The 23,114-nt window shown below is 49.2% G+C and overlaps 2 protein-coding genes across 17 annotated transcripts in view; one reads left to right on the forward strand and one right to left on the reverse strand.

The window, feature by feature from the left end:
• The window catches only part of VSIR (V-set immunoregulatory receptor), a 43,279-nt gene extending 31,802 nt beyond the window's left edge, over window positions 1-11,477 (reverse strand). The window contains exon 1 of the mRNA XM_039481223.1: window positions 11,255-11,477. Coding sequence (XP_039337157.1) covers window positions 11,255-11,345 — 91 coding nt within the window. The 5' untranslated portion in view covers window positions 11,346-11,477. The remainder of the gene's footprint in view (window positions 1-11,254) is intronic.
• CDH23 (cadherin related 23) overlaps window positions 1-23,114 on the forward strand; it is a 509,234-nt gene that overhangs the window by 437,734 nt on the left and 48,386 nt on the right. The window contains exon 1 of one of the 16 annotated variants that reach the window (XM_039481217.1): window positions 12,751-12,779. The exons of the other annotated variants lie outside the window; for them this stretch is intronic. The gene's annotated coding sequence lies outside the window, so the exon portion shown is untranslated. Of the gene's footprint in view, window positions 1-12,750; window positions 12,780-23,114 lie in introns of those variants that run through there. 16 annotated transcript variants of the gene reach the window in all.

A 23,114-nucleotide genomic window follows, 5' to 3' on the forward strand; every position in this document is an offset into this window, starting at 1 on the left:
TTCTGTGATTTGCTATAGAATTTCTTTAATTCTGTACTGTTATTGCTTTTACTGAGAAAGAAGGGAGGGGGAATTCTCTCCAAAAATTGATAAGTTTAGACCCTGGGTATTGTTCTATCTGGGTATTACAGACACAGTTACTTTCTTTTTATTCTTTAATAAATCTTTTCTGTTAAGGACTTGGTTGATCTTTCCTTGGGTAAATTCTCAGGGAAAGGGGAGGAGGGAAAAGGAAGGCATCCCTCTGTAGTTGGATCCCGGTATCTCTCCTAGGAAAAGGGAGGGGGGAGGAAGCAGGGGGGAATGGTTTATTTCTCCTGGGTGTAAGAACTCCATGGATTTGGGGCTCTTGGGATCCCCACGGATTTTGGGGAAGGACTGTGTCCCAATACACGTACATTATTGGGTGGTGGCAGCTTTTACCAGATCTAAACTAGGATTTTAGTTTAGGGGAGTCCATGCAGGTCCCCATTTTGGAACCCAACAGCTCTAAGTGGGGGTGAGACCTATGACAAATGGATTGTGTGATAAGACTGGGGCAGGGGAAAATGGCAGCTGGTAGCACTGGTACTCTTTGCATTCTCTCTGTACCAGTAGCACAACGCGTAGTCTTTAGGAAACTCTGTTGTATTTGGTGTTCTCCCCCCAGAATGATGCATGATGCTAATGAGGATAATTCCCTTTACAGTTCAACTGATTAACAAATGTCATCCACACTGTACAGATAAACAGTCTTTTATCATGCTTCTCTCTTAGTTCCATGTGGCATCAAAGGTTCATGTATATTCAAACATCCAATCACTCTCCCCTTGTCTCTATTATAGCTCCCTATAAGTGTATATTTGGTACCTTAATATTTCAAACAATCCTAAGTGACTGGTGGAACAATTCCTGCTTGCCTCCATCCATCTCATTGCCCTGACTTTTCTCCTGCCTTCCCCCCTCATTTGGAGTTAAAGGCCCAATGCAAACAGAAAGTACATATACATCCACAGTTATATCCGTCACACTGAACAGATTAGACAATGAAAAGGCACCAAAGGAGCCACAGCTCAATTTTTTTCATACAAAAAGGTTTTTTACTGAAAATTGTCTTTTTCTAAAATTAATTTTTCACAAAAAAGTTTATCAATGTCATAAAATGTTCTGTTTTCTCAATGTTTTAAATCAATTTTTTAAATTAAAATAATTTTAAAATGTTTTTGTTTATCAAAACCCCAGTTTTCAGTGAGAAAACACAGTTTTTAGTAAACAAAGCATTCTGTAAAGATTTTGATTAAAAGTCAGTAAAATAAAATCATGGACAATTTTCACAAAATGGAAAATTGGTCCATTTTTAATTTTATAACATGGAAATAATTTGGAAATTTCAACTTTTTTGATATATCATTTTACTGTTTTCAATCAGTTCCTGTTGACTGAACAAATAGAACAATCTACAAATAGAAACTAGTCCCACCTTCGTGGCCTACCACTTATCAAACGTCCTCCTTCTGAACTAAATTGTCTTGACATAGATTCATAGATTCCAAGGCCAGAAAAGACTATTGTGATCATCTAGTCTGACCTCCTGTATAACAAAGGCCATTTAACTTCTCCAAAATAATTCCTAGAACATATATTTTAGAAAAACATCCAATCTTGATTTAAAAATTGTCGGTGATGTAGAATCCACCATAACCCTTGGTAAATTGTTTCAAAAGTTAATTACTCTCACCATTAAAAATGTATACCTTATTTCCAATCTGAATTTGTCTAATTCAACTTCCAGCCATTGGATCTTGTTGTACCTTTTTCTGCTCGACTGAAGAGCCCATTATTAAATAGTATTCCTCATGTAGATTCTTATAGTCTGTAATCAAGTTACCCCTTAACCTTCTCTTTGTTAAACTAAATAGATTGAGCTTTTTGAGTCCATCACTATGAGGCATGTCTTCTAATTATATAATCATTCTTGTGGCTCTTCTTTGAACCCTCTCCAGTTTATCAACATTCCCCTTTAACTGTGGGCACCACAACTGGACACAGTATTCCCACAGCAGTTGCACCAGTGTCAAATTTAGAGATAAAATAACCTCTTTACCCCTACTCGAGATTCCTCTGTTTGTGAATCCAAAGATTGCATTAGTTCTTTGGGGCACAAAATAAAACTGGGATCTCTTGTTCATCGGATTATCCCCCACACAAATCATTGTCAGAGTCACTGCTTCTCAGGATAGAATCCCTATCCTGTAAGTATGGCCTGCATTCTTTGTTACTAGATGTATACATTTACATTTAGTCATATTAAAATACACATTGTTGGCTTGCACCCAGTTTATCAAGCGATCCAGATTGCTCTGGGTCAGTGACCTATCCTTTTCATTATCTACCACTCTCCCAATTTTTGTGTCATCTGCAAACTTTGTCAGTGATGGGGTTTTATGTTTTCTTTCAGGTCATTGATAAAAATATTAAATAGTGTAGGGTCAAGAATCAATCCTGCAAACCCCTCTGGAAACAAACCTGGTCGATGTGAATTCTCTGTTTGCAATTACATTTTGAGACCTATCAGTTAGCCAGTTTTTAATCCATCTAATGTGTGCCATGTTAATTTTATATTGTTCTAATTTTTCTTAATCAAAGTATCATGTGGTACCAAATCATGTTGTGACCAGGGGCGGCTCTAGGAATTCTGCCGCCCCAAGCAGGGCGGCGCGCTGCGGGGGGCGCACTGGAGGTCGCCAGTCCCGCGGCTCCGGGGGCCTCTTGCAGACCTGCCTGCAGAGGGTCCGCTGGTCCCGTGGCTCTGGTGGACCTCCCGCAGGCATGCCTGCGGATGCTCCACCGGAGCTGCGGGACCAGCGGACCCTCCGCAGTCATGCCTGCGGGAGGTCTGCCGGAGCCGCCTGCCACCCTCCCGGCAAAATGCCACCCCAAGCACGTGCTTGGCACGCTGGGGTCTGGAGCCAGCCCTGGTTGTGACATCTTGACATGGCATTGGCCTCGCAGCGATTTCAGGAGGTTTTGATGGCACAGAAGGCCTAGCTGATAGAGTGTTGTGCTGCCCCATCCTAATCAGGACTTTCCACTGGAATCAGTGCAGGTGGTAGCAGGGGCGGATCTGTGGCTTTCACTAACCCCTACTCAGACCTAGTTTTAGAAGTAAGGGCACAACATGACCTTTGCTTTTGTCCGCACGCAGGGAGCCCTTCTCTTAGCAGATAACTAGCACCATAGTAGGCCAATACAAATCTCACCTCCCCTCCAGCATTTCGGTCCGAATAGTTTTGCCTCAGCCCAACCAACACACAGCTTTGTGTCACTGGTTGTGTAATCTAGTTCCGTGTTCCTGCAATCTGTGGTGAGCCAATGCAAAGAGAATGATGCAAGCATCCTGGGGACATCAAGGAAGGCATGATTTCTCCTCACCATTCAGGTCTAAATTTGCAGGATGTTTTTAAGAAAATAAGCAAAATGCAGAGGAAAACCCTAAGGTCACTTAATTAACTTTGTGTCACTGTTGAATTCCTTAAAATAAAATAAATTTTATTTCATCTAGAATTTTGTTTAAACAAATGAAAACTCCTCCCCTCATTTCTCTGAGAATTTCTGTGCCCTCTGAGAGATCTTCCAAAGCTCTTCCCTTTTCAATCCCCCTTGTTCTTTGCTATTCCCTTCTCCCCCAGCATCAGCATAGCAACATTCTCACTCACTTTCCCAGGGCGGGTAAATACAATATTTTTATTTATTTATTTTTGTAACAATTGAGTAAAACATCATCAGTTTTTTCATTAACATCTTCTCCATGACCAGTGGTTGAAGTAGATTTTAACAAGAGGATGGAGATCCCTTAGCCCACCAGCCAAGGAGGAGGAAGAACTGTGAGGAAGCAGTGCTTTGCCAAGCCAGGGAGAGGAGGGGTGCTCTCTCTCTGCTGTTAGTGGGGGAGGGAAAACTATTATGCGCCTTCTGATCATGACAGTAAGGGTAGGCAAGTACATTTTGTACCCAGGCTGTACATTTTCATGAATGTTGCAAGACTGTCTTAATTTATCACTGGGCTTCAGAGTTTTCATCCCAGTGAGATAAATGTGGGGAGTTCAGACTTCTGTTAGGACACATCTACATTAGGGAAAGCATCTTGTTTTGACAGTGCCTCTCCTGGCCTCCTCTCAATTGTGTTGAATACAGATCAGCTGCCAGTGTAGATTGAACCAAAACATTACAGCAAATGAGATTGTGTTGATAGGTTTGACCCATCTACACTAGCAGCTAAACTGTTTTCAAAATTGCTTGGAAGGGCCAGGGAAGAACCATTGTTGACACCATTGTCAACTATTAGTCATTTTCACAGTGCAGATGGTCACTGTAGATCTATTCTTTTAATATGTCTATTGATTCATAGGCTTTAAGACCAGAAGGGGCCAACATGATCACCTAGTCTGACCTCCTGCACATTGCAGGCCACAGAACCTCACTTAGCACTCCTGTAGAACCTTACCCATCCATTCCTTAACTGCATCAATCCACTTTCAGAAGAAACCCTGCAACCAAAACTTAGAATCCTGTGTAAATTCATCAGCAGAAATACACCAAATCCACAAAGATGTTCTCTGTGACTTAGCATAGAATTTTCCATGGGATGTGTCACTGGTGGCCTCATCTTTTAGTTTTGCTTTGTTTCAGGTTCCAAGAAAAAATTCAAAGTGAAACTCTGCTGAAACTACATGTGAAACCACTAACTTTCTCACTGTTTCCACCTGAAGTGTTACCTTCGCTCACAATGCTGCCCAGAGGTGGCTTGCTAAAAGGTTAATGAGCAATAGCAAACGTGACCATGTTCAAGTGTGTGATATATTTAGAAATCATGAGTGTTACTACTTTTGGGGTTTCACAAAGAAAATCGCATGAGCTCTAGATGGAATCTAATTTACTTTGTGACAGAAAAAGAGATGGGCAAAATTTTGTGACCAATCCTATTTTTTCAGCAAAAAGTGCAGATTCAGTTACACAAAAATGTTTTGTGAATTCATGTTGTCTTTACCAAATTATCCACGTAAAAAACCCTAAAAAAAAATCCCCAAAAAAATGTTTTGAAAATTTTGAAACAAACCTTTTTTAATTTTTGGTTTGAAACTAGCTTTTCTTTCAAAATTTCCAGTAATTTTATTTTTTTAAATGTCAAATATTTTAAAATGCTCGAAACTGAAACAAAATGTTTCATTTCAGGCAAACACAATGTTCCATTTCATCTGAATTACATTTTTAAAACTTTTCAATTAATTTCATTTTCTGTCCACCCTGAAATTTTTTGGACATTTTTAAACTGCCAAAAAAAAAATGTTATTTGCCTGGCTCTAGACAGAGATCCCTTTGCCATTAGAACATAAGAATGGCAAGGCTGGATCAGACCAATGGTCCACTGAGCCTAGTATTCTGTCTCTGACAGTGGCCAGTGCCAGATGCTTCAGAGAGAAGGAACAGAACAGGCCAATTTCAAGTGATCCGTCCCTTGTTGTCCAGTCCCAGCTTCTGGCAGTTGGAGGTTTAGGGACACCCGGAGCATACGGTTACATCCCTGGCTTTCTTGGCCCTTCCTCTAAGCTCTGTCTGTTCTTATGGCTTGTCTGTATGAAATTAAGGCACAACAAGCTAGGGTGTAATCTGCCTTGTTCTAGCGTACCGTGCACTGACTGCCTTTGGGAATCCTGCTGCCCACACACTGGAAGTCCTGTTGTGCGCTTTAATCTATCCCACTTTGAAACACGAGTTGAATAAAGTGCACTATGGAAGTTTTAGTGCGCAGCAGCAGAGTTCACAAGGGCACGCACTCACTGTGTGGCAGGCTGGGTCAGGATAGATTTACAGTTGAGCTTGCTGTGCACTGTTTGTATAAATGAGTAAAGCCCTGCACGGATACAAAATTTGCATCCGCATGCAATCTGCAAATATGGTCCACGGATATCTGCAGATTTGCAGGCCTCTACAAACAAGCCCTTAGACTGGCATCCCCTCAGGACAGGGACTGTCTCTTCTCATCTGTCTGAAAAGCATCCAGCCCATCATGAGCACTACCGAAGATAAATAATAATAATCTTGAACTAGCATATTACTTTAAATGCGACCTGATGTTTAGCTCCAATATCCTAGATGGCTAAAAAAAAGTGAATCCCTCACTTAGAGCCTAATCCAAAACCCACTGAAGACATTGCAAAGACTCTCCTTGATTTCAGTGAGCTTTGGATCAGGCCCACAGTAAAGTGCATTTTAATCTACACAAGACACTATAAGCAGAGCTTCGCTACCCTGGATTCCCTGCCATTCTTTGCCCCTTGTATAGTGCTATCTTCACCCCCTTTAGTAGCAAAGGGTACCATCAGCTGGGTAGTCTCTCTGTCCCCCCTATCCTCACCCACAGAGTGGTGGACACTCCAGGTCCATTTCTGTCCTAACCAATGTTCTGCAACCTGCCCTTCCACTAATCTGTTCTGTGCAGAATGCCTGGCAGGGTGATACTAATACAAAATTGCAGGAGGCCTGAGTGTTGGCATGACACACCTTTGAAAGAACAATGTTTGCAGGGGCCTCCCGAGAACCTTAGCCCAAGACAGAATGTCTGTGCTCTGAAAGGTCATGCCCAGAGAGTGAACAGCAGAAAAGTTACCTTGGTTCTCAACCTGGGGCCCAATCAGCACACAGCTGCGGCCCATGTGACATCCTTAGGGCCATACAGATATTATATATATTGTATGGAGGTGGTCCACATAACACACAGAGAGCTGTATATGCAGCCCACAATGGTAATTAGGTTGAGAACCTCTGCTTTAGAGGTACAGGTAAGAAGTGTTATGTTGGAATCAAGGACTAGTTTTAATTTCTGTTGAGGTTTGAAAATCTTTCTTTCTTTGATTGCTTAAATATCCACGTAAATGTGTCCAGAGGAAGGTACAATTGGCAATTTCCACAAGGGCGGGCAACCATCCCTCTTTCACCAGGGTAACGTTATTACTGGTGCTATATTAACACTCAGAGGCCCCAATCAGAAACAGGTCCCTAGCTTGCTGGGCACTGTACAGACTTCTCAGTTTATTGGCTGAGCAAAGTGAGGTCTAACACTGAACTCAGTGGCACTTGTCTGCCTGTAATGAGAGAACTTTTAGAGGCAAAGTCCAATTAATTCCAAAATGTCAGGGAACATTCTAGGTGTCAGTGGGGGAGAATTCCATTGATTTTTGGTGACAGTGAGGAAACTGGAACATGGAAAAAGTCTGATTTCCACACAGTGCCCATTTAGTGCTGCATTGTGACCTCAGTGGTAACTGAGTCTGTCATTAAGCACTCCTTCCAGGTTCTTTGCATGGTTCAATCCCATTGGTTGAAATGAGTCAGCAAATGAAACTGCAGGCCAGGACTGAAGTGGTTTGACATGAGTGTTGGAGAGTGTAGGGCCTGAAGACTGAACTAGTATTCAGCTGCTTCAAATCAGGAGCAATATTGGCTGAGTAGGAGTGAGGCTGGAGATTTCCACACCACTCCTGGCTGGCTCCAGCAAATTCTTTTATCTTTGCCCAGTCAAAACAGTTTTATTTCATCTATAGCGATTCCTCTGCCTGCAGCACTAGGGTTGCTGGGCATCCCATTTTTGACCAGAACGCCTGGTCGAAAAGAGACCCTGGCTGCTCCGGTCAGCACTGCTGACCGGGCCGTTTAAAGTCCAGTTGCCAGCACAGCAGGGTTAAGGCAGGCTCCCTGCCTGCCCTGGCTCTGCACAGCTCCCCGGAAGCAGCCAGCATGTCCAGACACTAAGCGCAGGAGCGATCAGGGACGCTCCCATGTGCTGCCCCTGGCGCCAGCTCCGCAGTTCCCATTGGCCAGGAACCACAGCCAATGGGAGCTGCATTAGTGGGCCACAGGCAACGCATACCATGCAGGGAAGCTGCCTTAGCCCCGCTGTGCCACCAACCAGGAGTCGCCTGAGGTAAGCGCCGCCCGGCCGGAGCCAGCACCCTGAACCCCCCGCCCCAGGTCAGAACCCCCTCTCACACACAAACTCCCTCCCACACCCTGCACCTCCTCCTGCACCCCAACCCCCTGCCCCTACCCGGAGCCCCCTCCCATACTGTAAACGCCTTGACCCCAGCCTGGAGCCCCCTCCTGCACCCCAAACCCGTCATCCCCAGCCCACCCCAGAGCCTACACTCCCAGCCGGAGCCTGCACCTCCTCCCACACCTCAACCCCTTGCCCCAGCCTGGAGCCCCCTCCTGAACCCCTAATTTCTGGACCTACCCTGGAGCCCTCACCCCCTCCCACACCACAACCCCCTGCCCCAGCCCAGTGAAAAGTGAGTGTGTGTAGCGGGGAGCAAGCGACGGAGGGAGGGGGGATGGAGTGAGTGGGGGTGGGGCCTCACGGTAGGGGTGGGGCAGGAGGAGGGGCAAGGCTGTTCAGTTTTGTGCAATTAGAAAGCTGACAACCCTATGTAGCACCAAATGGGCACCAAGGGGAGCGATGACCATGAAGGCAGCAGGGTTAGGGTTTCTGGAGGGAATCAGTGATGACTGGCTGAGTTACCTCTGATTTCACAATGCTACTGCTCAGACTCCTCTGCCTGCAGCACTTTGTTGTTAATATGAAACAAGGTGCTGCAGGCAGAGGAGTCTGAGCAGTAACATTGAGATTGATAAAACAAGGTAGAGAGGAAAAGCTGTGGCTTAGACAACCTAACAATCAAATATTAGGTTTAGTGGAAGTATGCTGTATAATTAGGTCTCTTTGTTTTCAGTCAAACCTGAGATTTTATTGGTAAAAATCGGTTTAAACTGAAAACGAAGGGGCTTATGTATAATAGTTATAGGCTCGAGGCTAGAGATTGTGTTCCTGTCCTTTCTGACACCTGCCAGCTCTACTCCTGAATTCCAGTCTCCTGCATGTTCTGTGTTACACTCTCATCCACATCCCAGCACTCCACTGGTCTGACTGGCATAGTTTGGAGCTAAAAAGCATGGCAACTCTATGGCCTGATCTTGCATTTACTGATGTGTGCCAGTATCTGATCAATTTCCAGCCAGCTGCATGAAGTTTCTGGCATTTTGCCTTTATTGGCTGAGCAAAGCGAAGTCTTGCACTCAACTCAATGTCATTTCTCAGTTTGTCTGTAGATCAGGGATCGGCAACCTTTGGCATGTGGCTCGCCAGGGTAAGCACCCTGGTGGCTGGGCCAGTTTGTTTACCTGCCACATCCGCAGGTTCGGCCAATCACGGCTCCCACTAGCCGTGGGTTCACTGCTGCAGGCCAGTGGGGGCTGCAGGAAGCGGCGCGGGCTAAGGGATGTGCTGGCTGCCACTTTCCGCTGTTTCCATTGGCCTGGAGCGGCGAACTGTGGCCAGTGGGAGCCGCAATTAGCCAAACCTGTGGACCTGACAGGTAAACAAACCGGCCTGGCAGCCAGGGGGCTTTCCCTGTGGCGGGCCACATGCCAAAGGTTGCCAATCCCTGCTGTAGACCAAAGAACTAGCTGATGGCAGCTTTTAACACCTCCCAGCATAAAAGTGCCCCATCTCAGCTCTGCCCTTCTTTTCAATACAGTTTAAAAATGTTGAATGAATGACTTATCTCCCAGACAAAAAGAAAAGAAATAGGAGTGTGTGTGTGTGTGGTGGGGGGATAATACACACACAGTTCCTGGCACAGGGAGGAAAATTGGGGACCCTGGTATGGCAGGGAGAGGAGAATTGGGGGGCACATAGAGTCCCTAGCATAAGAAAAGGGGTGGCAATGTAGAGAGACCTTGAAATAGAGGGGGATGGGAGGGAGGCACAGAGTGTTTACAGAGGGGAATGAGAGGATGCAAGGGGGCTCTGGTGTGTGGCATGCAGAAACAGCAACAGTTATCACCCCAGATCATAGGAGTTCTTAGCAATTATTGTCTGACTAAAAAGACCTATTTTGTGGCAGATTTCTCCTTTCACACAGCACGGCGATCAGTAAATCTGCCAGCCAGTAACCAGTCAATGGGAGATGAGGTGTGCCCGGGGGGCTGGGGGGGGGAGGAAAGAACATGAGGTTTTTTTCCTTCTTTATATGAAACAAACATTTGTGGCTGTCCAGCGTTAAGCTGATTGCCAGATTTGGAGTCAAGGTGGATTTTTCCTTAGGTCACATTGGTAGCAACAGAGCAGGGAGTGTGTGTTAGGATCAGAGCATCATGTCCCACACAATCATTTCCCTGCAGTTTCAGGCATCATTATAGAACCCCACTTTCAGCTTGTAGCCCTTTATTTGTTAACCTGTTCTGTCTTTAATTTTCATTGAGCAACTTTTACTTGCAGACATCAAAAGCCCCAATTACAAAACTCTTCTCTGTGTTCAGCAAAGGCCGTGAGACATCACGCATGAGATAAGTGACCCTGATTCGAGGCCAGCTGAGGGCACCAAAGCAGCAGCTGAAGGCTGACAGCTTGGCTGGTATCCAACTTGCTTGGAAATACTCAAGACTATTGGAGTAGGGAAAACTTCAGAGCCCAACAGTGATCTCTCAATGGCTCAGTTTCTGAAAACTGGGGAGCACCCAGTTAATAAATCAATGCAAAGTCCACTCTGGTTGGTGCCCTGTATGCCCAGAGAAGCAGGCAGAAGTGACAGCTTCCTAATGTGTGCACACAAACACATGCGCCGTAATGACAGCAAAGATGAGCATCTCTATAGACTACAAAGATGGTCTTCTTTGAACTCAAACAAACTGCCTCTATCTGCCACTCTGTTAATAATGAAAGACTCTATTCACCTAGAACCCAAGGCAAATGTGCTGTGCTCACATCTCCAAAAGAGCTGGGGTTAAGCAGCAAATAGAAAATAATCTAGCCCTTCATCTCTGCACATTCTCGATATCCCTTTATGGGACCAGTGCTGTTGTTCTGTTTATCACTTGGCTTTGTTCTGATGCACAAATTAGTTCAAAGTGAAGGAAAAGGGAGGACAATAATTGCAGGAAAGCAGAATTTAACAAACACAACAGCTCCCCTTCTTACCCCCTCATAAACAGCACTCTTTAGCCATCCCCAGAAGAGAGCCCCTTCCTGAAGAGTCTGAGAAATCTCCCTTGAACCTTAACACAGGGAGAAAGATGAGAAAGTAAATAATACACATCTACCTACACTGGAATTCCTTTGACTTCTGATCAAACAAAAAGAGGGTGGATACAGCAAGTGGATAGAAAATTAGGTTTTCCTTTCCTGTCCTTTTCGGGGAGAGGAAAACCAATCTGACGTTACCTTGGTAGAAAGCCAGGTAGAAAGCGATGAGCAGCACCCAGCCCTTCCACACGCTGTCCATTGCATGACTGTGGTAAACATCCATCTTCATTCACTGAAATTGGAGCTAGCCCTTCTCCAGGATTTTTCTCTCCTGTGTCTTACACGCGCACTCTGAGCAACCCTGAGACAGAAGGAGCAAGAGAGTTGCATACACAGGAAATTTCACTGAGATAATGCATACTGTAATTTGAGAGAGGAGCTGAGAGCACCCCCAGGAGGTCAGAGGAAGAAAAGAAACTTTGTGCTGTTCAACACAATGATCCAATCCCTGCAGGTTTCCTGAAATCAACAGGGGACTGTGACTGGGTGGGACTGCTAAATTCAGCTTGTCTACTTCCATGGCACACAAAACACATGCACTGAGATTAGGTGGCCACATGCACACACACACACACACACAACTGTGAAATGCAGCACTTCATTCTGTTTTCAATTTATATGTTACTGGTTTTAAAATAAGTGGATGAGGGTAGCAGGAGGCTGATTTGTTACATTTGGAGGTAGCTAGTTAGACACTTCAAAATATGCTTTTCCTCACAAGAAAGTACAACTCAGATACACTATCCAGGTTTCAGTGAAGTCTGTACTTTTTTAAAGAACCTAATTTCTAGCTGAGTTGATTGAAGCACAAGTTGTATGAGGGGCTCTGTAGAGGGGTTCGGCCGGGGCTCGTCCCCCTGCGGGGCGGCTGGGAACCAGGCCACCTCACTACTTCAGTCCGGTGAATTGGGGAATTAGCCGGGCAGGGCAGCAAACAGTCGGGCTCAGGCCCTCAAGCAGGGGCTGAGCAAACAAATAGGTTTAGGAGGCCCAGGTCCTAGCTCCGAAGGACCAGGGAGAGGGGGAGACTTCCACCTGCACATTGGATGGCAGGGGGGACAGAGGCCTTCCCACTCCACTGCGTCCCAGCCCGGGGCCCTAGCAGCAGCAGAAGACCTACTACTGCGTCAGTGGGGATCCTGACCGCAACACACTTACGTCGGCTCTGGATGTGCTGCAGCCAGACTAGGGTCGGCTGCCCCCAAGCTACTTCCTACCTCCCCCTCTAGAGGTATCTGGACGGTGTCCTCCATGAAATCAAGCACCATGGGCTCCTCAGGGTACCTGGCGAGCGGCAGGCTTGGCAGCTCCTCTGGGTAGCTTGCCACAGGCAGGCTTAACAGCTTCTCCGGGGTCTGGTTGAAATCGGGTCTCGGCTGGTCTGGCCAGTCCGCAGGTTGCTCACAGACTGCAGGAGTCTCCCCACCGGGAGCTAGGCCACAGGCGTCTGGCTTCTCTGGCAGCCGGGCCTCTAGTGAGCTCTGGGGTTGGGCTTTTGTACTTCCTGTCCTGCGCCCTGACCTCTGCGGGCGGGCGCAAGCTCCACTGGCTCTGCCCACTTTGGCATCCGGAGGGGCTCATCTCTCTCCGGGGCAGCTGGGAACCAGGCTGCCTTGCTACAGGCTCATTCAGGATCAGAATCCAGAGTCCACCATTTTGCCTGGTAAGTGACCCTTTCCTAGCGTGCTCATGTTTTTTTCCCCTCAGGAGATACTATTGGATCCTGTAGGGGTCCTGTGTCTCGGGGTAGGGATGGTCCCCTTTGGCAGCTGTGGAGAATTGGTACTCATGCCGAGTTAGTCTTTCGGGCACCCGGGCTTGCAGCTGAGTCACTGAGCAAGTAATAGCTCAGGTCCCCTGGACAGGGGAGAGACGGGGACATGCAGAGCAGACGGTCAGTGGATCAGTCCTTCGGGCTTAAGGGTTGAGTACTCAAGCGGTCAATGTCTCAGGCCTAGGGTGAGTGCTCATCCAGCTCTGAGTGGAGGGCCAGAGGTACGGAGACCCAGGACCACCCTGCTCCACTGAGTCACACCCCAAGGCCCTGGAAGTGACAGGTTATCTCATCACAGGGTTGGTGCGGAAGCGTGGGGTCCCTGCCTTGTCTCCAAGCACCTCAGCTGAGTCAATGCCTCGTTTCCCTGGGTTACTTCTTACTGTCGTCTGGTGGCTCTGTTCCACAGCATCAGGGACCTTGTTCCTTGTCTCTGCACCAAGCAGCTCACTCTCCACTTCCTGTCTGGGTCTCGCCGTCTCCTGGGCAGCAGCTGGCTCCAGGGAGTCATCACCCGCCACAGCCGGTCATGGGCTGTGCTGGCAGTTTGGCTCCCTGAGAAGGACGTCTGGCTCCAACAGAACTGCAAGGCCCTGCCCCCACGCTTCCTGCAAGGGTTTAGCTGAGGCCAACAGGGTGAATTAGCCCCATCTGTGCAAGAGTGAGGCCATTCCACCTCATCTCACACACACACACACACACTCTCTTAAATCCATCCCCGAGGAACTGAGATTCACCTTCCCCCACCTGGGGAAAGAAATCGTGTTTGTGTACTTTTACCAGTTCAGTGTTGGACTGAAAAAGCATATGGTAAGAGGATCAGATGCCACCTCATTAACCATGGTTTGGTCTCCTTTGCAGTATGCAGTGATCAGTCACTAGAGGAAAGGGGGCTCTATTGCAGGGCTTCTGTGGCCCACTTGACATTGAGCGCCTCCTTTTCAATGACTGAATAGTTGCACTGATGTGGAAACAGCTTCCAACTGATGTAAATCATGGGGTGCTATTCTCCCCTTCTCAGGAGAGGACTGCTCCCAGATACACTTCTGATGCATTGGTTTGAAGGACAAACTCTTGAGAGAAGTCAGTGCTGAACAGCATGGGTTGTCACAGGAAGTCTTTAAGTGCCTGGAAGGCTTGAGCGCAGTCTTCTGTCCAGCAAACTCGTCAGGGCTGTCCTTCAGAAGTTCTGTCAAGGGGGCTAGGATCAATGAGAAGTTGGGGACAAAGCGGCAGTAATAGCCCACCAACCTCAGGAACTGTTCTGGTTGCAGCAGTGGATAGGTCTGAAGGGCCTGGACTTTACCCACAAGGGGTGGACTTCACCACGCTCCAGAATGTATCCTAGATAGGTGGCCTCCTCCTAGCCTAGTTTGCTTTTGCTGGGATTCACCATGAGTCCAGCTGTGTGTAAAGCTTGAAGGATGGCCACCACTTGTTGAGATGGTCCTCCCAGTTACTGCTATACATGACCACGTTGTCCAAGTAGATGGCGGCATAGGTGCCATGGGGCCATAAAATGTGGTCCATAAACTACTGGAAGGTGGAGGGAGCCCCATGGAGCCAGAAGGGCATCCTGGTAAATTGGTATAGTCTCACTGGGATGGCAAAGGCCATCTTCTTCTTGGAGGCTGGATCCAGTGGAATGTGCCAGTACCCTTTTGTGAGGGCCTAGCAAGATTTGCTGAGCCAGTCAAGAAATTCATTGACTTGGGGCATCGGGTATGCATCAAACTTTGATAGGGTATTCACCCTTCTAAAGTCTCTACAGAACCTGAGGGACCAGAACACTGGAGCTATGCCACTCACTCTGGGAGTCCTCAATCACCCTCAGTTCTACCATTGTTCAGACCTCTTTCTCCACCATCTCTCACATTCACCACAGCAGGGGCTGTGTGTTCTCTCAGACGATCTCCCCCGGGGTTCTCAGGATCACATGCTGTCGAGAGCGGTTTGTCCTGGCCAAGCCATAGGGTCTTGGGGAATGCTTTTAATAGACTCCTGACTTGCTTCCTTTGTTTGGGAATCAGGGTGTCACCAATTTTGGGGTTCCTCAAAGTCTGTCAGGACTGGGGCCTGTAGGCCCAACTCTGGCTCAGGGCTATATTGGGCAATCAGCAACCCTTCTTGATCACATCAGTGTTTCAAATGATAAATCTGTAGTTTTTTCGCTTGTCTGGCTCCCAAATTTCGTAGTTAACAGGCCCCACTTGGAGGATAACATTGTAGGGCCCCTGCTCTCAGGCAAGCAGTTTTGACTTTTCAGAGAGGAGCAACAGGAGAACCCTATCTCTGGGCTCAAAGGCCCTTTCCCCAAGCTTCCTGGTTGTAAGCTTGCTCCCGTGACTTCTGTGCATTGTGGAGATTCCCCCACCTTCTCAAGTCAGTCCCACAGTCAGGACATACTGCAGGAGACCTTGCGACAGCGAAGGTGCCTGCTCCCAGTTCTCACCCGCCAGGTTCAGGAATCCCCATGGCTGCCTCCCATAAAGCAGCTCAAATGAAGAGCGCTTGGTTAAAAATTGGGGAACTCCCTGGATTGCGAGTAGCAGAGTGGGGATGAGCTGGTCCCTGTAGTGGAGCTCCCTTGGGGAGAATCTCCAAAGCATGCCCTTGAGGGTTCAGTTGAACATTCGACTAAGCTGTCCATCTGAGGGTGATAAACAGACATCCAAGTCATCTCAATGCCCAACAGGTTGCAGACTTGTTTAAGCAGCTTTCATGTGAAGTTCATCCCCTGATCTGTCAAGATTTCTCAAGGAAGGCCCACTCAAGCAAAGACCTTGAATATCTCCACAGCAATGGTCCGGGCTGTGGTATTACAGAGTGGGATTGCTTCAGGGAAGCAGGTAGCATAGTCCAGGATCATCAGAATGTACCTGAAACTGGCCATGCTCCTCTCGAGGATTCCCTCCACTTCCGGCGAGCGTCTCAAAGGGAGCCCCCACCATGGGTAGTGGGAGAAGCAGAGCCTTCGGTGCTCCCTGTGGAGTGACAAGCTGGCACTGTGGGCAGGAGCTGCAAAAGTCTTTGACTTCCCAATGGATTCCTGGCCAAAAAAAATAGGCCAAAATTTGGGCCAACAGCCTTTTGTGGCCCAAATGCCCAGCAGCGGGGACGTTATGGGTGAGCCTCATGACAGTTTGCTTGTGGCATCAGGGGACTACCAGCTGGGTCTGGGCCTCTTGCATCTGCGGGTCATGGTCCACTTGGTATAGACAGTCCCCTTTTAGCTCAGTCTAAGGGTACTGCATTGCTCATTGGGGCTCCATGACCCTCCCATTTATGCTGGCCAGTTGCTCATACTCCCAACTCAGCATAGGGTCTTCTGACTGATCTCAGCCAAAGTCAGTGCTCGAGTTTGGTGGATGCTCCCCATGCTGGTGAACAGGGCCTGCCTTCTTGTCAGGGCTGTCAAGCTTACCATTCCAGGCTCACCCGATGTCCGTGTTTGGATTACTGGATGTCTCTCCTGTTTCTTTGAGGAGGTCCCACTTGAATGTGGACTTCAGTTTGCCTGGCTCAAGGTTCTCAGTGCATAGAAACTTCATAAATCCTGTCCAGCCCCCGACGAGGATGACCAGGTAGGCCAGTCTCGAGGCCAGACCAACTGTCATGGTTCTGGTCACACCGTTGACGGTCATGGTGGCCCTGGCACTGGGGTACAGCTTCACATCCCCGCAGATACCTTGTAAGCAAATGACTTCCCACTGCAGATTTGGGGTGGTGATGAGGCCTCGTCGGACAAGTCTCTGCAGCCCAAGTCCATGAGCATGGGGACCCGTACCCCGTCAATTTCCACAGGGCTCGTCAGTTTGCTGGAGGACTGTTTCCAAGCACAAGCCTCCCTGGTCCAGACTTGCCCGAAGTCACAGTCCATCACGGTGCACTCTTGGCAGAGATGGCCGAGGTAGCTGCAGGTGAAATATCAGCCCATTTCTGACCGCTTAGGCCAGTCTCTGGGACTTGTCAAGAAGGTCAGGCTTCCAGACATCTGGGTTTCCCTCACTAGATCAGTGGACCCTGTGGCCCTTCTTGATGCTCCAGGTGACCATCACCAATACCTGGGATCCTGTTGGTATGACTCTCACTCAATCTCGGCCAACAGCTTGGGAAGTTCCTTGATTTGGTGGTGGTTCCTCTTTTGGCCACAAAGTCTGTGGGTTGGGTTCTGAGAGCAAGGGCAGACTGGGCTTTCAGTGGCCACACAGTTTTCCATTAAGATAACCGCTTTTCTCAGGATCTCCAGCTGAAAGCAGAGGACCAATGCCCTTCCTTGTGGTAGTAGGATGTGATTAATTGCTCCAGGACCACCCATTTGGTGACCTCGACCCTGGTGTGCTGCTTGGGCTAGAGCCACCACCACCAGGTGTCCTTCAGCTGCTGCATGACCATGTGCAGTCTAGCCCCCAGTGTGTCTCCCCAGAAATGTTGCCAGAATGTATCGGATGTAATGTCAAAGGTGGTGAGGATCATGCTTTTCGGCTGCCTGTCAAGTATGGTGCTAGGAGACTGGCCCACTGTTCAAGGAGCCACTGTGCCACTGAGGCAACCCACTCAAATGTGACCAGAAAGGCCTCCTGGTCATCGTCAGACACAGAAGAGCAGGAAGGGCTGCCGGGATTGCCTTTCCCATGGGGCCTGGTGTCACAGGGGCCGGCAGCATGGCCGTGATCTATTGCAGGCATTGCTGCAGTTAATCTTGATGCTGGGCAGGGCCGGCTCCAGCTTTTTTGCCACCCCAAGCAGCGAAGAAGAAAAAAAAAAAAAGAAAAAGAAAAACCCGATTGAGCTGCCGCCGAAGAGGAAGAGAGGGAGTGAAGGCCCCGCCACCAAATTGCTGCCGAAGACTGAATCGGAGCGATTGAGTTGCCACCTAAGTACTGGCAAAGAGGAAGCGAGGGACTAAAGGACCTGCCGCCAAAGTGCCACCGCAGACCCGGATGTGCCGCCCCAACAACCGACGGACTGCTGCCCCTTTCTGTTGGCCGCCCCAGGCACCTGCTTCCTTCACTGGTGCCTGGAGTGGGCCCCCAATTCCCAAATCAGCTGTTACTGTTGGTTGCCCAGCTGTTGAAGGAGCTGCTGTTGCTGCTGGAGCTGGACTGCCTGTTGCTGTTGCTAGCTCTTGGGAACTGAAGGCTACACAAATAATCAGTCAATGGCCAAGGCCTCCTGAGAAAGGGCTAAGAAAATAGCAGTCAATGGCTCAGGCCTAAGAGTCTAGGGGTTAGTGCTCATTCAGCCCCAAGTGTGGGGCCAGGGGTGGGAGACCAGGGCCCACCCTGTTCCACCAGGTCCCAGCCCAGGGCCCTAGAAGTGATGGGTGATCCCATCACAGGGTAGACAGGGAAGCGTGGAGTTGCTGCCTTGCACCCACACAGCTGAGGCATTGCCTCGTTTCCCTGGGATCCTTCCTACCATTGTCTGGTGGGGCTGCTTTGCAGCCATGGGGGCCTGGCTCCTCGTCTTTGCACCATGTAGTTGATTCTCCACTTCCTCTCTGAGTCTCTCTGTCTTCTGGGGCAGCAGCTGGCCTTCCTCATCACCCACCACAGCCAGTCATGGGCTCCACTGGAGGTTCAGTTCCCTTGGAAGAACATCTGGCTCTTTACCTGGTCTGGCTCCAACGGAGATGCAGGGCCCTGCTCTTATACTTCCTGCACTGCCCCCTTGTAACAGCGGGACTCACCCCTCTGGCACCTCCTGCTGGTCATCCAGGGAATTAGCGTTTCCAGCCTCTGGAACGCCCTCTGCAGGCCAGTGTCCCACTTACCGCTGGGCCTGAGTCCCTCCTGGACCCCGGTGCCCCTTTCAGGCCGGGGTGCTGCCCCTTGGCCGTACCCTCACAGATCTGGGTCTCCCCGCCCCGAGGAATCCCCACCTTCTATCCCCACCTCGCCTCAGTCTATGGCCGCTGCCAGTCATCACCTAGCCCCCGTTCCCTAGGGCAGACTGCAGTGATAAATGCCACTCATTACTGGCAAGGGGGGGTTGGACCAGCTGCCTCTGCCTACCCTTGGGCTGCCCCTCTGCAACCCCAGTACCTTCTCGGCCTTTAGCAAGGCCTGCAGCCTGGGGGATTTCCAGGCTGGAGCTCCCCAGCTCCTCTGGCTTTTCCCCCGCCTGGCTCCAGTCTAGGTACCCTGCTCAGCAGCCAGGTCCCTCCTTCTCAAAAGGCTAGAGAGGAAGTGTCTCTTTGCTCCTGGCCCACTGCCCTCTTATAAGGGCCAGCTGGGCCCTGACTGGGGCATGGCCGCATCTGTGGCTGGTTCCCCAACCAGCCGAGGCTTGCTGCTTTTCCTGCCAGCAGCCCTTTCGCAGCCTCAGCCCTCTCCCAGGAATGATTTCAAGCGCTTCAGGGCAGGAGTGGGTGACCACCCTGCTACACCCCTGCACTTCCTGTGAGGAGGAAGAGGTAAGTTTAGCTGAGCCCAACAGGGTGAGTTAGCTTGCTGTGCGCTGGAATGAGGCCATTCCACCTCAGTACAGATCCCAACAGAACCAACCTTCAGAGAATGAGAGAAAATAGTTTGCCTTCTTGGGAAAGAGCATCTCAGAACACATGAAGAAAGGATGGTAGAAGGCAGAAAAAGGAAAGAGTAATTTGAAATGTGGGTCAGGAGAGCTGGACTATGAAAGTCAATGGAGGCGCTGGCAGGAGACATTGGGCAAAGACTCTATGAGTGCAGCATTGCAATACTGATGTTGTCTCATTGCACTGTAATGCATCATATGGCACTATTCCAAAGGCAGGCCCATAGTGCTGATTGGGGGTGATGTTATAATGCAGGTGTCACCCTGCTCTGTTTAGGAGATATGACTGGGCTGTGTGACATGGTGAACTGGTGAGTGGTAAAGGAGAGACCCTCCCCCATGCCAGGCAAGCTTCTAAATGCATTTGGAATGAAACTGTGCCAAGATGCTAGTGGGGAGGCATATAATGAATCCTGTCCCTTGTGTTTTGCCTGGAGAGAAATCTTGTACCCTACTGAGAATGGGTCTAACTCGTGCATAGTTTGAGATGGCAAGCAGGAATGGGAAAATATATGCAACAGCAAATGAACCTTGACTAATCAACCTCCCCTTCCTCCTCCTCCAACCTCACTACTTGTAACAGTGTCCCACTCATAGGCGTGCGCAGCACATTTCATTAGGGTGTGCACCCAGGGAGTCCTGCCCTCACCCCTCCCCCATCCACTCCCTCCCACTTCCTGACTGCCCCCCTCAGAACCTCCAACCCCCCCTGCTCCTTGTCCCCTGACTGCCCCCTCCTGGGACCAGGGGCAGCTTCAGGCACCAGCACGCCAAGCGCGTGCCTGGGGTGGCAAGCCACAGGGGGCGCTCTGCCGGTCGCCGCAAGGGCGGCAGGCAGGTTGCCTTCGGCGGCATGCCTGCGGAGGATCCGCTGGTTCCACGGTTTCAGTGGACGTCCCGCAGGCATGCCGCCGAATTCGCAGGACCGGGGACCTCCTGCAGGCAAGCTGCCGAAGGTAGCCTGCCTGCTGTGCTTGGGGCAGCAAAATACCTAGAGCTGCCCCTGCCTGGGACCCTGCCCCTAGCTGCCCCCCAGGAACCCACCCCCATCTAAGCCTCCCTGCTCCTTGTCCCCTGACTGCCCTCTCCTGAGACACACCCCCCCCACTGTAACTGCCTCCCTAGGACCCTACCCCCTACCTGTCCTGAGACTGTCCCGACCCTTATCCACACCCCTGCCCCCAGACAGACTCCCGGGACTCCCATGCCTCTCCAACTGCTCCCCACCCCCTGACAGGACCCCAGAACCCCTGACCCATCCAATCCCCCTGCTCCCTGTCCCCTGACTTCCTGACCTCTCTCCACACCCCTGCCCCCACAGGCCCCGAACCTCTGACCCATCCAACCGCCCCTTCTCCTTATCCTCTGACCACCCTCCAGAGACCCCACCCCGCCCCTAATCACCCCAGGACCCCACCAACTATCCAACTCCCCGTCCCCTGACTGCCCCAACCCCTAGCTGCACCCCCCTCCCCTGACAGGCCCCCTGTAACTCCCACGCCCTATCCAACACCTCCATTCCCCATCCCCTGACTGCCCCCAAGACCCTGTGGCCCATATCCAACCCCCCCTCACCCGGCCCAGCCCCCTTACCACGCCGCTGCTCAGAACAGAGTCCCCATGAAATCCCACCCCCTGGACATCCCCTTGTCCAGCCACATACAGTGTCCAGCCACATACAGTATCCCCCCTTCGCTGTAGTTAACTTGAGTTATGATTGTATATACTGTAGATGTGAGGTTCAGAGGGGCTCAATTTCTTTTCTCCCACTTCCCACTCCAAGTGTTCTGTAATGTTTCTCTTTAGCTGTCTGAAAACAGTAGCTGCACAGTCAATGCATGCCAGTGCGCAGCACTTTATAACCTAATTCTCCCCTCAAATAACTATTTCTATATATCATCCCCCAGTGGTAGAAAAGTACTCATAACAGGAAGCACCATCCTCCCAGCTCTGCCTGGGATCCTGATCTGCTGGGTTGGTTGGTATGTTTGGAATGTTTGTTTGTTTGTTTTTTCTTTAGACTGATCATGAGGTGCCCTTGTGAAGAGCCTTACACAGGCAGAGCAAATCTCTGCTTCAAAGGACAGAGCATCCTAAATCCTTATCTTTTATTAGAATTTTTGTATTCCACATGTTGACTTATCCATCAGATAAAAGCTATATTATTACAGGCTGTGGCTTCAGTTCCCACGTCATCCTACAAGGTGGAGATTGGGGCAACTGCCTTCTTTGCACATCGTTGCATATGCAAGTCACATTTTCACTTTTTTTTTTTAAACCTAATGTCCTCTTTCTGTTTAAGTATTTGGAGTAAGATAAAGTGATCTCTCTGAGGGGCCCTGCTGTTTTTCCCCTGCCCCAGTTATTGTTCCATTTTTGTAGAGTAAAAAGGGCCTTCACCTTGTTCCCAGTCTGAGTGAAAGTTTTGCACTCACTGCTTTTGCTTCACAGCGTGTCAAGAAAACATTTGATTTTGATCCACTTAAGTTTGCAACTTCCCCATCTGTTGTCTGAGTTTCATTTTGAATTGCAGGTTCAAACAAGCTCAAAATCTCAAAGTAAAATATAGCCAAAATTGATTAATTCCACTTGTTTCATGTCCAAATTGTGACTAAATTAATTAGCTGGAGTTACCTAGAAACTGGGCCCAAGGATCAAACAAGGTTAGCGAAGCTAATTGGCCAAGCAAAGTGGAGCATAACACTTAATTCCTTGGCGTTTCTCCCTTTGTCTGTCTGTCTGTAATGCAGTAACTTTAAAAGACTAGGGATGAGTCAACTCTAAAATGCCAGGGAATGCTCTAGGCATCAGTGGGAAGAATATCTTTGATTTTGGTGACAAGTCAGAAAACCGGAAGAGCAGAAAAGTCTGTTTTCCACACACTGTCATTTATGGGTCCGGGCAGAGGAACTCTAGGGCATCAGACCTACTTGTCTCTCACTCCTTCCAGTTACTTTGCATACTTTGATCCCATTTGGTTGAAATGAGTCAGCAAATGACAGTACAGGTCAGGTCCGAGGTGCTTTGAGGGAGTTGGGGATATGTAGCAGGTCAGGACTGGAATGGCAGGGGCTGCTTCTGATCAGAAGCAATATTGTCTGGAGATTTGCACTGTGACTTTCTCCACACAATGGCTAGCTCAGGCAAGATCATTTACCTATTCCTGGTCAAAACGTGTTAGGTTAATCTAAACAGTGCCTATCTGGCTACAGCACCGAATGGGCACTGTCAAGAGGAGAAGTGACCAAGGCAGGCAGTAGGGTTGGCGGTTAAGGTTAGTGTTTGTGTAGCATTAGGGTCACTGGAGGAAGAGAGTAATGACTGGCTGAGGCCTTGTCTACGCTACAGGGGAAAGTCGATCTAAGCTATGCAATTTGAGTTACGTGAATAGCATAACTCAAATTGATGTAGCTTAGATCTATTTACCGCGAGGTCCACACTACGCGACATCGATGGGAGATGCTCTCCGGTCAACTCCTCTTACTCTTCTCGATCAGGTGGAGTACAGGAGTCCAAGGGAGAGCGATTAGCGGTCAATTTAGCGGGTCTTCACTGGACCCGCTAATTCGATCGCCAATGCATCGATCGCCACAGCATCGATCCTCTGGTAAGTGTAGACAAGTCCTTAGTCACAGAGCTCCTCTGCCTGCAGCACAAGACAGGCACTGTCAAGGGGAAGCTGTTTAT

The sequence above is a fragment of the Mauremys reevesii genome, linkage group 7 (assembly GCF_016161935.1).
Source record: "Mauremys reevesii isolate NIE-2019 linkage group 7, ASM1616193v1, whole genome shotgun sequence".
NCBI lineage: Eukaryota > Metazoa > Chordata > Testudines > Geoemydidae > Mauremys > Mauremys reevesii.